We start from the raw sequence: 16454 nt of genomic DNA on the forward strand, positions 1-16454 counted from the left end.
TTCGGCTAAGTGCCGTGACCTTTCCGCTGATTCTTCTGACATGCTCTCATTAAGGTCACTAACTGCAAGATGACCTTCCATTTCTCTGTCATCTGCCATTTTCAAATATTCATCAGCCAATTCCTTCTGTCTTTCATATTTCACCTTCCAACCGTCTGCGGCACTTTGAAGGTCACCCTGTTGCTGCTCCAGATCGAACAGGCGTGCTTCAAGTGTCGTCAGTCTTTCCCGATATTCCTGTTTTCGCTTATCCGCTTGACGTTCATTGACTTCAAGTTCATTTTCCAATTCACTGACACGTCTCCTCAAAGTTGACGTGGGACTGTTCGGTGACGGTGGTCGTACACTGATGACCTTTCCAAATTTTGTCCGTTCAATGAGGTGCTCCGGTATGTCCTTGAATGGTGTCATACCTTCAGCACGGTCAGCTTCCTTCATGGCAGTTTGAAAAGACATATTCATCGTTGCTTCATCATCCGTGAAGTAGGACTCGTTCGATTCGTCTGAGACCATTGGAGTTGCCCAAAGGTCATCACCTGCGGTCTTATCGTCCAATGAAAGGTCATCCAGTCCCAGTTCAGCCAAATTCTCTTCGGTGACCTTTATGTTTCCATCTTCCACTTGGGCCAGGTTTACATTTTTATCCTGCTCGTTTGTTCCGCTGGTGGTAGCATCCAGCTGTGATGCTGCCACTGCTTCCGCTCTTCTTTCAGTGGATTTTTCCTCCCCAGTGACCTTTGTCTGGTTCATCGGTTCACTTCCCGCCGTAGACGCGGGAGTGTGCTTCTGGTCGTCGCTTGAACTTTCCTGATTGGCGACCGCCTCGAGCGCCTTCTGATAAGTGCTATCAGAGCCTCGTGAATCCTTCTTCTCGAATGCCTTGGGCGCTCGAGTGTTCCGCTCATGTCCAACTGGACGTGAGTACGGGTACAGATCCTTTTTGTACGGATTTGGTGCGCTTTGCTGTGAGCTGCGGGAGCTTTTGCTTCCCTGACTGCTGTTGGATGTCGGTTCCTCTTGGTCTTTGTCCATGTTGATCGGATAACTTGGACGCTCCTGCCAATTGTTCTCACACACACGTTATTGTATGGTTTATTCAAGTATCCTAAAGGTCACTCTGTACCTCCGAAATTTTTCTAAGTCCTTATTAAAGGTCACTTTTCGACTGAAAATTTCGACTAAGTCCCTTGTAAAGGTCACTTTTTCGGTAAAAAGTTCGAGAGATTTGCCCTAAAAGGTCACTTTCGGACAAAACTTCGAAACAGCTTTTACGGTTCCAAACACGTTAGTGAATGAAATCCTACAGCTGCTGATATCGCTGTACCACTATTCAGTTCAATTTCACTTCGATAAAGGTCACCGTTCGTCAGTTTCAGATCATAAAGGTCACTTAAATTGGTCAATTTGGTCAATTCCAACTTTTCAGTAAAGGTCACTTTCCAACTCAACTTCTGTTAAAAGGTCACTTCTCAACTCAATTTCAGGTTAAAGGTCAATTTCCAGCTCAATTATATCAAGGTCACTTTCTAGCTCGACTTTGGTCAAAGGTCACTTTTCCTTTGTCTGAACTCAAAAGGTCACCTTTCGTCTCAATTTTGTTATCTCAAATCAATTTTCCCCTTACAGCTAGAGTTCAGCGGAAAATCCCCATTCGGGTTGTTTACTTCTTTCTGATTGGTCCGCTAGCTCAAAATATTCAATTCAAATTTCGGCCAATCACGGCTCAGATAACTGACCAATCACGTTAATCCGTTAAAAATTTTTATCTGCCTGACGTCACGGTCAACGGCCAGACATGCGCGCCGCGTGCAAAACTCCGCCTACTTTTACGCTCAGCTCAGTACGGACCAATAAAATTGCCAATTTTACCAACTAGCCAATCTCGTAATTATTAACGGTTTTCTACCTGTTAACCGTCCGTCCGTTCCGCGTTCCACGGGGAAATGATCCAAATGATCCAGATTCTTCTTCCACTATCCGTTCCCGCGCTGCCGCCGGTTTTACCGTAACGGTGGTGCCGCACGCTTTTAATGGGTTACTGTGCCGGCTGACTGCCGTAGCAACAGTGGTGGCGCTCTACTCCAGTTTGGAGGAGTCTGATCTGTCTTTTCCCGTGCGCCCCTTTTAGCGCTTCGCCGCTTGTGGCCCACGGCTTAGGATTCGCTGAATCCTTGCCGAGTATCAGCGACACCAGTGTAGGTCTTCGCTGAAGACTCTACACCGAGGAACGCTGACGACTGAACTCTTTGACTCTTGCACAGCTAAGGAAACAGTACGGTTCTTCGCTGAAGATCCCGTACCGAAAACCGAAGCTGGAAAATCCACGTCAGATGAGGCAGTTCACCGCTTGTGGTGTGCGCTTTGCTGTGAGTACAGACCTGTGCCTTACTGGTCGGGTTCCACGTCAATAACAGGCCAACTTTGCCTGACACAAATCAAATCAGAGGACCGCTGTCGGCTCTGCTACCATCTAATGCTAGATCCAGCAGTGATCCAGATACGGAGACCTAAACGGAATAGATCCGTGGAGTGAGCTATGCGATAAGTATAGCGAACTACGCGGAATCGCGAAACGTCGCACCGCTAATAGCTGACTTTTAATAATATTGAAAATTCCGACAACAGAAAATCAATAATGATCGGCGCAGCTCGATCGTAAAGCGTGGAGCCCATTCAACAGTGTGTAACACTGTGCAGCACGCGCTATGCCGCGCCCACTAACACAACTCAAGCCAATCAGAAGAGACACAACACAGACACGTAATCCTAAGGCGTAGCGCCACAGGCGTAGCGCCACTCACGTGAACGCTAGTGATCCCGGTCTCACAGTCCCTTCAAAGATGTTGGTTACGATTATACCGCTATGGATGCCTAAGGTCGATTTACCATATGCAAAAGGCAGCGGTCTTGAATGGTGCCAGTACGTTAGCTCTTTTTCCAGTTGCTTGTCCACGGACACACCGGAGAACCTGACCATGGACAACGTCTTCCAGACGATGAACTGCGCTGATAAGTACGATTTTGCGCCGCTGGTCGGTTTTTGTCTGGAGATAATTCACAGCGAGCTTAGCGTCGACCGCTGTTTGTCCGTTTTGGAAGAGGTGCGTACCTGTAACACAGGAAAAGCAGGTAGAAAAAGGCAAGACAGCATGACAACCAGGAAGTTGCAGGCACTCCACTGGCATGCGGACGCGATCGTGGAGAAGTGCTTCAGTTTGGTGGATAAGGAAAGCAGCGCGGTTCTCAAGTCGGAAGAGTTCACGGCGATTATGGTACCCTGCAGATTATTCTGCAGCGCAATACGCTGTCTGCTGCGGAAAATGACATTTACCTGGCTGTTGAACGGTAAATACATCTTTTACGCTTGTCGCTCCCAGCTTTAATAGCGTCCGGTTTGCTGGTTTTTTGTTGTTCGGCGGGAGAACTTAAGCCGATACTTGACGGAATACAGTTTTAAAAGTGCTTGGTCGCAGTTTGTATCATTTGGCATGGTTGCAGATGGGCTACCGAAGCTTGCCGTCGCCACGGTTTGGAGCCATCCGCTGTCCATCGTCGTCAAATGTTAAGAGACGCCTTGTACCTGGTTCGCTTTCCGTTGCTGAGTGGCGTGCAGCTGGCTGACGGTCCCGCCAAGGTTAGCTGTAAATTTATTTATTCTTCTAATGCCTTGTAATTTACGTGCATTGAGGAGCAGTGCAAGGCGTTTTTCTCGTGGCAGAGTGGTCTGCTGACGGAATCCGAGCTGCTGAACATCTTCTTGTACCAGAATGCCGCCGTGAAAGCGTCACTGCCATTTCCCACGCAATGCCGTCAAAATCAAAAGGGTCGTCCGCTGCCAACCGATTTTCGACTGGGAGATGAAGTGTTCATCCGTGATAAGCGCACATACACGTGGAAACCAGCCGTGATTGCCGGGATGCGCCAGTCGACATTGGTATTCACTTGGCTCAGCAATGGCCAGGAAGGAACCGCGGCGCCACAAAAGGTCATCCGCTTCGTGGATGTTACGATCAGCGAGGGTTTTTTGGAACGTTACAGCCGATACAAACCTGGCAAAACAGTATTTGTCCGTCAGGATTGGGACGGTCACGAAAGTGATGATTAGCCAACTTCATTGTCCGAGCTTGATATGCCTTGATCTCCAACTTATCAGGCATAGTTTTAATGAAACAATTTGATGTTTATTTTTTTTTTAGAAGCAGCAGTCAATGGTATTTACGGTATTTCTGAAGTTTGATTATGAAGCACGAAGTGCCCTTCTCATTGAAAGAGGAAGTGTTGTTCATAGATGAAATATGCCGTCGTTAAAAGAACAGAAAATAATGCTGTTGCACAACAAATCCGAAATTTCTTGATGGCACAGCATAATACAGTAATGCACGCGTTGCCGTGTTTGGTACATACTCGTATTCTGTGGGGAAAAGCCGGCAATAAGCTGTGTTGCCAAGTAAAGGCTGAGCGCAGCGCTATAGCGTTTGTGGCACGGCAGAGTAGCTTTCATGGCAGTGAGGCCAGTGACGGCGGTGTTTGTTTGAATTTGAAGTCAACAATACGGCAAACATCGCAACTCTAATTTACAAACAGCAAAACCAAATTCCGGTTGGGGACTTTTACATTATTTTGACTACCAAGGATTTGTCGCGAATTAAAACTCGATAACACGAGTTTCTGAGAAACAGTGAAAATGCTTTTTTCTCCCCTTTTTTATTATGAAAAGGTTGCAGACACCGTGCAAGACGGACATCCGATGGCGGAGAACAACAGTTCGACAACGTATTAGGCCGCCCCTCCCGATTGATGCTTAAATAAGTGAATGTCTTTTACAATAAGTTACTGTAAACGTTTTGGTGAGGAAAAAATATAATAATAAAAATATCTCAGTAAAAAAACGTATCAAATGAAAAGAAATACGAATGCAACGGTTGCGCGTCGCTGGCCGGTTCTTGAAATGGTCTGGCCTGCTACCTAGAGTAGAATTTTTCGGAAACGCCTTCTGAAAATTATCGACGCGTAAGATGAGCCAGATGACCATTCGAAACGAAGCTAAAGACTACGAAGATTTAACCAGAAGAATAAAATGATGTCCCTATTGAATGATCAAAAAATCTTGCAGTCGATTCAAACAGAGACTTCATTGACCCATTAAAAGAAGGGTACCCTTATAGGCACCCCCTAAAACCCCCGTTTATTATAGGCACCCCTTTTCACACCCCGTTTATTATAGGCACCCTTTTTTGAATTAAAAGTTATAATAGTATTATGTGAAAGGAATATAATTCACATATTCCAAAAATTTATTTTATCATTTTATGCAGTTGCTATGACCGTAAAAACTTACTTTTAACAAAAGGTCAGTGTAATACATACAATCAATAATTTGGTTCTCAATACCGGCAATGGCAAATATCATATTATGGCGGATTCAAGCAGCCCTCCGGCATCGGGGCCATCGGAAGCCTTAACTGATTTAGTATTCCCCTCACTCGACAACGTCGCTGACCTGAAGGACGAATACCCTTCATTTGAAGAACTCGAGAAATACTTCAAGACGTATCAGGAAGCAACGTTCCAAACATTTATAATACGACGGTCCGAAAAGTTCAAGAACGGAGAAGCTCTGGAGCCGTCCCTTAAGTACAGAAAGATTTTCTACGAATGCGTGCACCACAAAGAATACGAAAAGAAGGGCGTTGGCGCTCGGAAATTTTCTCATAGCCGACGAAACCAGTGCCCAGCTCGCGCCAGGCTTGCAGCCAGCATTCGCGGCCACGTCCTACGGATGATTTTGGAACGAGAAATTGGCCATAATCATCCACTGACAGCAGACAGGTGGAAAAATCTACCGGAAAATCGTCGCCTAAGCCATGTTCAGGCAGAAAAGGTAGTTAGTACAAATGCGGAAATCATTCATCCCTGCACGGACAATTCAACGTCAAATTGCTAAAGAGACTGGCAAAGCTGTAACAGCCCAAGACATACAAAATGTCCGCAACAAAGCGGAAAAAGTGGACCGAGGTGGCCGTACGGAAGAGGGAATGGTTAATCACGATTTAAACGAAATACGTGTGAAAGATCTCTGGAGTATCGCCAGCGAGCAGACAACTGTTATCGTAGTGATGAACGATTCGGCGGTTTCTGTCACACATGCACTTTATTATTTTACTGTACAGCTTGACACGTTGTACAGGTAGTTTAACACGTCATATACTTAATCTGACACCTTGCCGGCGCCTCACGTACCGTTCAGTAGCCAAGTACATAACTTGCTCCTCCGCTGACAGCGTTTCGCGATTGAGATGGCGTGCAAGGTATCCAGCGCAACTTCGGTAAATCGATCCAGCTGAAAATCGCTGCAACATTTGCGTCCAGGAATGCCAGGCATTTTGCCACGATGTCGTCGGTATGCCATAAACAGCCTGTAGACAATTCGATATTTTTAGTTCATGCACTACATAATGGCACATAAAAGTAGAAACTAGAAACTCGTGCCTCTTTTCCTGTCGATAGACATGCAGTTCTCGCTTGTATATGGCATTCAAAAAAGTCAGAGCAAATCTGTACCAGCGGCGGCAAATCGTGCTTTAATGCTTATCGGCGCAGCTCATGGTGGCGAAAACATTGTCAGTACTGGGATGATCAAATGAGTCCGTGTAAAAGAAATTGTGAAACGAAAAAAAACAATATACGTGCAAGGTTTCATGCAGTTTTGGCCAATTCACTAAAAGAAAATAAAAATCTTTAAGGTACCTGAGCATATTGGCAAAAGCGTCCGGATGCACATCAGGAATGCGGATAGGTGCATCACATTTATCAGGCAAGCTTCCGTAGAACATCGCTAGAAACACAGCGCTTCGGCTCAACATGAGTCTGGACACAGTTATAGAAGAACATTTTGTTATAGTGGATCTTTTACCAAGCTACACAAACATCAAATTGCGGAATGGCAGTTTTAAGAAGAACTCGGTTAAGCCATAGATAAAACGAGTCATCTTACTTGTATGCGGAAACGTTCTGCACTTTTCCAAAGTCATGTCCCACGGCGAAACACACATCGGTGAATTCTCCACGCGCCAGTATGTGTTGCATGTAATGAGGGATTTGGTCGTTGTCCAGCTCTTGCTTCTCAGCAGCTTTCGGTAACGTTGAAATGGAGGATATGGCAGATAGCTAACAAAAAGATTTGTAAGGGTTCACGGCATGGAGATTAACACAGATCGACACGACCAGTTCCTGAGAATTGTTGAAATCGGAAACAAAAGGTCGCCTCGCCTTGCGGCAAGGTGTACGGTAGGTAGTATTACGTATTTGCACTGCGTGCTCGCACGTGCTGTGCTGGCTCATCCCACTCTATCATTTCACTCTTTGCTGCATTTCCGACTTTACGCAGGAGTCATTGTCGTTACCCGATTGGGCTAAAATATATGTACCTGCAGTGCACTCCTGGATGACTCGATTCGTATTGCGTTGCAGGATGACTCGAGTCGTGTTCCTCATGCAGGCGAATAAAGGTGATGGCAACGGAAGGAACTTTACTTGTGATGCTTATGACAAAGTTAGTGCGCCACCGCAGATGCAGTAAACGGATTTCGTTTCGGGAAAAAGCGAGAATATTGTACCACCGCGTAAAGCAACGCGTACAATAAAACCAGTCAACCACCGTATTCATTCAAAGAAATAAAACTTCAAATACAAAATGTCCGAAATTCAGCCCATAGGAGTGCAAACAATCCAGTACTTTCATGAGTTTCATTGGCAAACCGAAAACCATGTGACAGTCGGTTCTACAGAAAGTGTCTCATTCAGGGCCAGCAAGGTTTGCTCAGCGATTCAGTTCATTTTCCGTCTTTTTTCTTCCATGACGGTAGATCTAATTTTCGAATCAGCAAATTCAACAGTCCAACTGTTTCCTCCGCGGCTAACCCGGTGCAGTCCACCCATCTCGGCCCCCTCGTAATGCTCATAGCTATAATCGTTGTAAAACACTCCCTGCCCATTTTCCAGGAAATGCTCAGCGCGAAACACTCTGTTGGCAAATGCAATTCCTTCCAGGCCGCTGCTATACCAAATGAACACCACGTGTTGCAGGTGCACTGCGGTTAATCTTTCCGGCTTCCACCAATCACTGTCCTGAACAAACACGTCAGCTCCCGTAAACAAAACCTTCCGTTGTCCCGTTCGGCGCTGGCATTCTAGCCTAGTTGGCATTCTTCCGGCTTCGCTGTGGCGTTCTGGTATATAAACAGCCCGTATAACTCCAATTCCGTAAGCAAGCCGCTCTGCCGTTAAGAAATAACCACCGAAACAATTAATAATCGAAGCCAAAGAAGACAAACCTAAATTCCAACGCGAATAACGTCGACTTGCCTTGCCAGGGCCGTCAGCCAGTTGGGTGTTAGTTAGGAGGGGATACCTCACGAGGTACAGCGCGGCGCCCAACATCTGACGTCGGTTAGCGCCCGAAGTGTCCATACCATTGCGGGCGCAGGCCGCCGCTGCCCACCTAGAACAAAATTCAGTAAAACAGCAAACAGTTCAAGTGAATGCGTCAACCTTGTCCTTCTGTACCTTTCTGTAGAAAATCGTACCAGTTATTTCAAATTTTGCGATCAGTGCTGACGTCCGGGTACATGTCCGTCCGGGTACATGCATCACCAACTACCAGGCTCAACATTTTACCGAACGCATTGCCTACCATTCAACAGCCAGGTAAATAACGTGCTCCTCCGCAGACAGCGTATTGCGCTTCAATATAATTTCCAGTTCATCCCGAGAGATGCCGGTAAATTCGCCAGACTGCAGAACCGCCTTGGTATTGGCGTCCAAAAAAGCCAGGCACTTCTCCACGGCGCTGTCAGCATGCCATGAAACAGCCTGCATACACCGATAAATTTACCGATACGTGCAAGCAAAATACAGTCACTCTAAACAGAAGACAATCGTGCCTGTTTCGACAACAGAAGTTCGACATCGTGCCTGTCACTCTAAACAGAAGACAATCGTGCCTCCACATGGTAAGGCAGTTCTCGGCATTTAGATGGCCCTCGATGAAGTCCGAACAAATCTGCATCAGCTGCGAGAGATCGTACTTATTGGCGCAGACCATGGTCGGGAATACATTGCCAGCGCCGAGATTATCAACCGCGTCCGTGTACATAAAACTGCAAGACGGTGAACAGTCACCGGGTGACCATAATTCAAATACTGGAGGCCCATAAGATAATTAGGGGAAGTTAAAATCTCAACAGGACTTTCACTGCGCGGTGTGCCGGGTATAACTTACGTAGCAGGCTAGCAGCACAACCGTGCCATGCTATTAAAGGAATGGACTCTCGACGCAATCTGACATGTCAAGGATTCCTCAACGCACCTGAGCATGTTGGCGAAGGCGTCTGGATGAACATCGGGAATATCGATGACATCGGCACAGTTTCAGGCAGACTCCCGTGGAACATGGTACGGAATAAAGTGCTGCGAATGCTTAAGACGAGTCTAAACAAAATGGACGAACCACTTCAACTAGTATCGGAGCTCACTTCAAAGCATATGTCCAGCGGAATATTGATAAGCATCGGGTAAAGCCCGAAAAGCACAGAGTACTCTTACCTGTGGGCGGAAAAGTGCTGCGCTATGCCAAAATGGTGTAACAACGGAGAAGCACACATCGCTGAATTCTCCACGCGCCAAGATTCGTTTCATGCAGTCTGCGATTCGGCCACTGCCCAACTGTTGCTCCTCAAAAGCCTTCGATGAGCTTGCATTCGTGGACATGGCTGGCTGATTTGATGGGTAACTAATCAATGAACTTTGGTAGAAATTTAGGAAAAAAAGTACTGTCTACGGCATGGAAAAGTATAAAATGCGATACTGTACCAGAGTTCTGCATCGCATCGCAGTATGAATTATCGCATCGCAGCATCGGTGTAGAATAAACCGAAAACGATGACAGAAAAGAGAGGGATCAACTTCAGCCCATACGCACTTGACTGGATCACTGTAGCCAATCAAAAGTCCCAGGAGCTTTGCAATCGTTCAAATAATTTGTTTTTACACAGCTAGTAAACTCACCGTGTGAAGGCCTGGTAACACCGTATCAGCTAGCGAATATCCGAACTGATTGCCAGAATGGTAGTTTGTTAATAATTTTCTGATTTCCGAGCTCATTGTGTTTTACTGTTTATTGTTTGTATAATTGTTTTTTACAGCGAGAAGGGCAAAATGCAGATCATACCCTGGCTGATAGCGAACATCGGCAAGACGCGCTAACGAGCTTTTATTATTTTGCCCGATCGGCGATCGTAAATTTTATTATGGATTACTCCCAAACTCTACCGCGGATGCTTTAAGAGCATTAAGTTTTGGAAAGTTATATGCTGACGGCTGAATCACAAAACCCGAGCGGTACAAAAAAACACAAAAAATCACTCAAAAAATCAAAAAGATCACTGTACAAAAAGCTGACCATAGAAAATGTAGCTAAAGGTCATCAAGGTCGAAAGTCATGCGCTCCCTTGTAAACGGAAACAATAATCCGACAAATGCGGTTACAGAGACAGGCACGTAAAAAGGCCACAAGTACACTGTTAGAAATACTTACGCAAATAAATAAACGCTGAGAAAGATGTCTGGCTAGAACCCAGTTCATTTCCTATTGGTTCTCTTCCATGACTTAACATACGCCTCATGAATCTTCAAATCAGCCATTTCAACCGTCCGGTCTCCGTTCAGACTGACCCGATGCAGCCCATTTTCCTCGGCGCTGACGTAATTTCCATATTCGTTCAAGGAGATGACAAATACCCGCAGACCCCTTTGCAAAATCTCCTGAGCCCGAACCACCTTGTCAATTGTTGCAACGTTCCCCTCGCCGTCGACCCACCACGTGAACACCACGTACTTCTGATGGACCCCGGTAATTCTGGCTGGAACCCAAAAACCAGTGCGCTCAACACTCACAAACACTTCCTCTCCCGTACTCAACACCCTTTGCTGGTTCCTTCGAGGCTCCGTGGAAAACACAACCTGCGGCTTCACTGTGGCGTTCTGGTACACGAACAAACTCAACAATTCCGAATCCGTCAGCAGGCCGCTCTGTTGTGAAGGAAAGATCGACAACTTTGTAACGAAAGCCGAGGTAACACATCTGCAGTAAAATTCTACTGCCCAAAATGTCCACGAACCTTGGTGAGACCGTTTGCGAGTTCGGTGTTGGTCAGGAGCGGAAATCGGACATGGAATAACGCGGCGCCCAACATCTGACGCCGGTTAGCGCCCGAAGCGTCGATACCGTTGCGAGTGCAGGCTGCTGCTGCCCATCTACAACATCGTGTATTAGTGTCACTCTACAACGTACCAACTGTCAGGCTTAGCATTCTACCCACGCTTCACGCACCGGTCGACAGCGAGGTAAATGTCATGTTCCTCCGCAGACAGTGTGTCGCGCTGCAAAACGGCTTCCAACGCTTCCGGAGAGATGTCAGTAAATTCATCGGATTGCAGGACTGCATCAGTGTTCGCATCCACGAAAGTTAGGCACAACTCTTCGAGGCTGTCAGCATGCCAACTCAAGGCCTGCTGACACAAAAACATATCATTAGTGTCCGTAAAGTATGCATTACAGTCTTTACAAATACTCCAAAAAGAATGCAACCGTGCCTGTTGCCATGTGGCCAGACAGTTCTCGGCATTCAAATTGCTCCCGATGAAGGTGGAGCAAATCCGTATCAGCTTCGGCAGATCGTACTTGTCGGCACAGCTCATGGTGGCGAAGACGGTGTCCGCAGTGAGATGATCAACCGCGTCCGTATACATGAAACTGCGAGACAGTGAAAATGATCAACATCCCGCAAAACCTTCCTAAAGTTTAATTTATTCTGGAATTCCAGGTGTACGTAAACTGTAAAGCAGTGCGATGACAGTGCACATTGTGAAGCTTACCAGCAGCGAAACATACGCAAAACCGCGAGTCAGCGTACCTGAGCATATTGGCAAATGCGTCTGTGTGAACATCTGGAATCTCGATGGCATCGGCGCACTTTTCTGGCAGGCTTCCGAAGAACATCGTGCGGAACACAGCGCTCCGACCGCTTAGGATGAGTCTATACACGTTTATAAAACATTTCTTGAAACTTTTATAGACAAACTCGGGACAAGCAGCTGTCTTACTTGTGTGCGGGAAAGGTCTGCACTTTGCCGAAGTCACGTCCCACTGTAAAGCATACATCGCTGAGTTCTCCGCTCGCTAACGTTCGTTTCATCAAGTCAACTATTCCGTCACTGTCCAACTTTTGTCTCTTCGCTCGCTTGGTGGGAGTTGCATTCGTCGACATGGTTGATAATATCATCCATAGATCAAACAAACCCACGAAATATACGAAGATAGATAGAAAACAAAATTACACGCACTTGTACCGACAAAAGCGGAACCATAAGAAATGAGAAGTCACGTTGCAACGAATGACCATCGTACTGTAGTTTTAAATACCGACTCGAAAGCCAAGTAAAGCCTGTAAAGGCCGAACCAGGATGTTGATTTTAGATGGATAGTCAGCTACCCAGAGGAGGTGCCATGGAGAGCTCTTTTAACTTGCAACGTCCACATGGATTGCTTTAAGTTTAATGTTTAAGTTTAATGGTTTAACGTCCGCACACATTCAGGGAAAAATCCCAATTCGGGGCAGCAGACACTCACAACAACACCAGTTCTCCAGAATACACAGTATTTCAGATCAAGCTTCAAACAATAATACAGCAGCTTTTTAAACAAGAATACTGCAGCGTATTTAAACACACAACTCAGTATACCCACTCCCTTACAAACACATTTGTAGGCCAAATCTCAGGTTCCAAAATTTTTTTCGCCATGTCTTTAAACGTACCGATGCGGGCAAACGTGGAAGATCGTCTATCTCCACGAGCAGGAACGTATACACTCACAAATCTTGTGGGAATTCCTACATCTTCCAGCTGTTTGGCAATGAACGCATTGTAGTCCTTAACACTGTCAAACTTCGAATCCTCAACCCGTGGGATACCTCTCACACAAAAGTCCGCATGTGGCTGGTGCTTGGCTTGTAGTGTTTCCGTCAGTTCTCTCGAGGGTCCCTCACTCGTTCCAGTACGCGTGCCACGCACAACCTTCGGTGCCTTCTTGATAACGGATGCGTAAGACTGTGGTTTCATCGCCAGTGTAGGATGGTTCGTGGATGTGGTGGGGTTCTTCGATTGTGACTGGGCAAGCTGTCTTTTTCCGAGTTTCGCAGGGACAATCCTCTTAGGGCTCCAGACTTTACCCGCTTGCTTCAAGCCAGAAATGTCTACCGAATAGTCCGTCACTCCAAAATGTTCGTCCACAGTTTGCACATAATCGGGGTCTTCCTTCATGTACTCATCCATCCCATTCCACTGGTGACCAACTGCACACTCAACCAGAAACACTCTTTCACACAATTCCTCAATATTTTTATCAATCGCTTCCACATTAACCAGGGACGGAGGTGCATCAGGGGAGTGATGAGCTACAGAAGAAGACGACACATCGACGTGCTGAGCCAACTGCTCTGTTAGGGTCTTGTTGAGGGCCGTCAGCTGCTCTACCTTCTCATTCAGGATTTCCACAAAGCTAACCAACGTTTTAAACTGAGGTATGAATTTTGTCCAAACAACACTAGAACCATTTAAGTCATACAGAGAACGGGGGAAACTCATTTTCACAAAATATTCAAAAAATGTTGTTGCTGAAAATAGTGCGTACTTTGTTCCTTTTTCGGAAGTGTGTTAGTTAATGCTTTGAGTGCTTTCCAGTTTGAAGTTGTTGTCTTCTGCTAGTAAGCTGTGTGGTTTTTCACTTGCTCTTCGTGTCAGTCCTGGAAGCCAGTTAGTCATACTCCGACTGCCACAACATTATTTGATCAGAGACTACTCACTGTTGTCAGTGTTCAACATCAAAATGGCCTCCATCCCTCCTGCATCGCGGACGGTTACTCCACAGGACGATCCTGCCTCCAGCGTTCTGGGTTGCCTGAAAGAGACATTAAGCAGCGGAGAATTTAGTGATATGCAGTTCGCCCTTGGACGTCAGTTTGGCCCAGTGAAGATCTTCCAAGCGCACAAGTAATGTTCCTATAGCATTCAATCGTTGATGGGATGCTTGTGGAACCGAGCTGCTACGAGTTCCATTCTTATCTTGCTTTATTCTAGATACATTCTGAGTATGCGCAGCCCCGTTTTCCGTGCCATGTTCTTTGGCAGTTTGCCCGAAAGCTGCGACGGTCCCATCGAGATCGCGGATTTTATTCCCGACGCGTTCGCCAATTTGCTGAGGTGCACTCGTGGTACCCTGATTTTTTGAATTGCGCCCGAAAAACATTAAGAGGCTCCGCGTGTGTTGAGTATCAATGGAGTGCTTGATTTGCAGTTACATGTACACGGATAAAGCGGAGAATCTGAGCGCAGACAACGTGTTCCACACGATGAACTCTGCTGACAAGTACGACTTTGCGCCATTGATACAGGTGTGCCTGGAGATGATCTACAGCCAGCTGAACGTCGACAACTGTCTATCCGCCTTGGAACAAGTGCGACCTGTGAAGCTCGTAACAGCTAGCCAGATTGCTGACTGCTGAAGTGTACTGACTACGAGGAGAAAATTGCAGGCGCTTCACTGGCATGCAGACGGTATCGTGGAGAAGTGCTTGAATTTGCTGGATGAGGAGAGTCTGGCGATCTTGCAGTCGCCGACATTTACTGCCATCAGTAAGGACCTGCTAGAGATAATTCTGGAGCGCGAAACCTTGTCCGCTGAGGAGTATGACATCTATTTGGCTGTTGAAGAGTAAGTAACTGTGTGATTACATCCATATCAGTGACATTTTCACTGCGGGAGTTTGCCGTAAAACTGTGTTGTTGCAGATGGGACCATGAAGCTTGTCAGCGGGAGGGTATGGATACATCCGCCGATAATCGGCGCCAGATGCTCGGCTCCGCATTGTACATGCTGCGGTTCCCTCTGTTGACCAGCGGACAACTGGCTGACGGCCCCGCACAGGTTGGCTCCTGTTTTCTTGACGCATTTTTATTTTACGAGTGTCAGAGTGTTGTGCGTATAGCACAGGGATATTGGCACGGACGCCTCACCATCATTGGCCCGGCTCACCATCTGCCAGCTTTCCAAACACGACTGATCGTGTTTGCCATTCGAGTGCCAGCATCGGAATCGACAACATCGATTCCTTCTTAGCCTTCTGATTTCATGCCCTTTTCCCCATTAGATTTTGTTTTTGAGGATGTTTTAGCATTTATTTCTATGAAATAAAGCGATCATTTCGAGGAGATGTTGTTTCCGTTGTCGTTTCTCTGTACAGCGTAGACGCTTCTCCGAGATGGTGGAGATGCCTTAAGATCCCTGTCATTCCCTCTAGTTTTGCACTCGATAACAGCGTTCTCTGGTAAACGCTGTAGCACGGGAGTTTCCTCCTTCTCAGTGGAGACCTCGGTCCACCAGCGATAGCCCACATCAACCAGCAGCAGAAGAATTTCATCAACTGAAGCAAGGAGCGTCGCTGGTTCGGAAGGCACGCGGCCGCCAGCAAGGAGAAGAACCGCGGACAACGTATCGAAGTGGTAGGCATTAAGCCTATAATTTTGAATCTAATAGGATAAATTCCTTAAAGGACGGATTATTTCTGCCAAGAAAATAGTGTCTTATAGAAACTAGCGTTTTACAAAAACGGGGAAGGAAGAGAACGATCGTTCTTGACTAAACTGGATATTGTATAGTTAAAAGTTTGACCAAAATGAAGAAAGTTTTGGCTATCGTAATAGATGGCAGAGTTGTGCGGATTATTGTAACAGATATCGTTGTGGTGTATTTGGATGACATCCTTCTGTAAGAGAACGATCGTTCTATTTTGAGAATATCGTTTGATTTGATTATTAACAGAGCGCACAAATTACTGTTCGCAAAGGTTATTTGTAACGGAGCGATGGCTCAGTGGAGCGGAATTCCCCATTCTGTCTGAAAGTCATGTCAAAGAACTAGCTGATTCCTATCAGCGATAGCCGTTCTTTCGTGTAAGTATAGCTGCAGAGCAGCTCAATAGAATTGTGTGGGGCAGGCCATTCATAGCCGCCCAGGCCAATCTTCTGAACTGTACAAAATCGAAAACTGCAAAGCAGTCCTGTAGCATAACAGAAAAATAAGTTTAGATTTTGACGATAACTACTATCATTTGATATTTCTCGAGTTCGACAATACCGTAGCGGATGGCATAATGCCGATACACCGCTCCCCGACCAGAAAACAACCAGCCATTGATAGGCTGAAGCAAGGCGTGGAGGACGTGTTAAAGTCGGCCAGTAAAGTGTTAAATCGAATAACCGAAGACCCAGCAAAGGCTGGTACGAGCGGGGCTCCACAACCGGACAAAGTAACCCGTAGTAAGGCAAATCAGCTGAAA

At 46.3% G+C, this 16454-nt stretch overlaps 1 protein-coding gene across 1 annotated transcript; it reads left to right on the top strand.

The window, feature by feature from the left end:
* The first annotated feature begins 13884 nt into the window (after positions 1-13884).
* On the top strand, positions 13885-15179 carry LOC129601499 (BTB/POZ domain-containing protein 6-B-like). Its single transcript, XM_055500335.1, has 6 exons — positions 13885-14109; positions 14197-14319; positions 14414-14573; positions 14652-14830; positions 14908-15043; positions 15105-15179. Exons 1-6 carry the CDS (start codon positions 13946-13948, stop codon positions 15177-15179), a joined length of 837 nt encoding a protein of 278 aa, XP_055356310.1. The 5' UTR covers positions 13885-13945.
* Positions 15180-16454: the final 1275 nt, after the last annotated feature.

This window comes from Paramacrobiotus metropolitanus, unplaced genomic scaffold (assembly GCF_019649055.1).
Source record: "Paramacrobiotus metropolitanus isolate TYO unplaced genomic scaffold, Prichtersi_v1.0 Parri_scaffold0000242, whole genome shotgun sequence".
NCBI classification, from domain to species: Eukaryota; Metazoa; Tardigrada; class Eutardigrada; order Parachela; family Macrobiotidae; genus Paramacrobiotus; species Paramacrobiotus metropolitanus.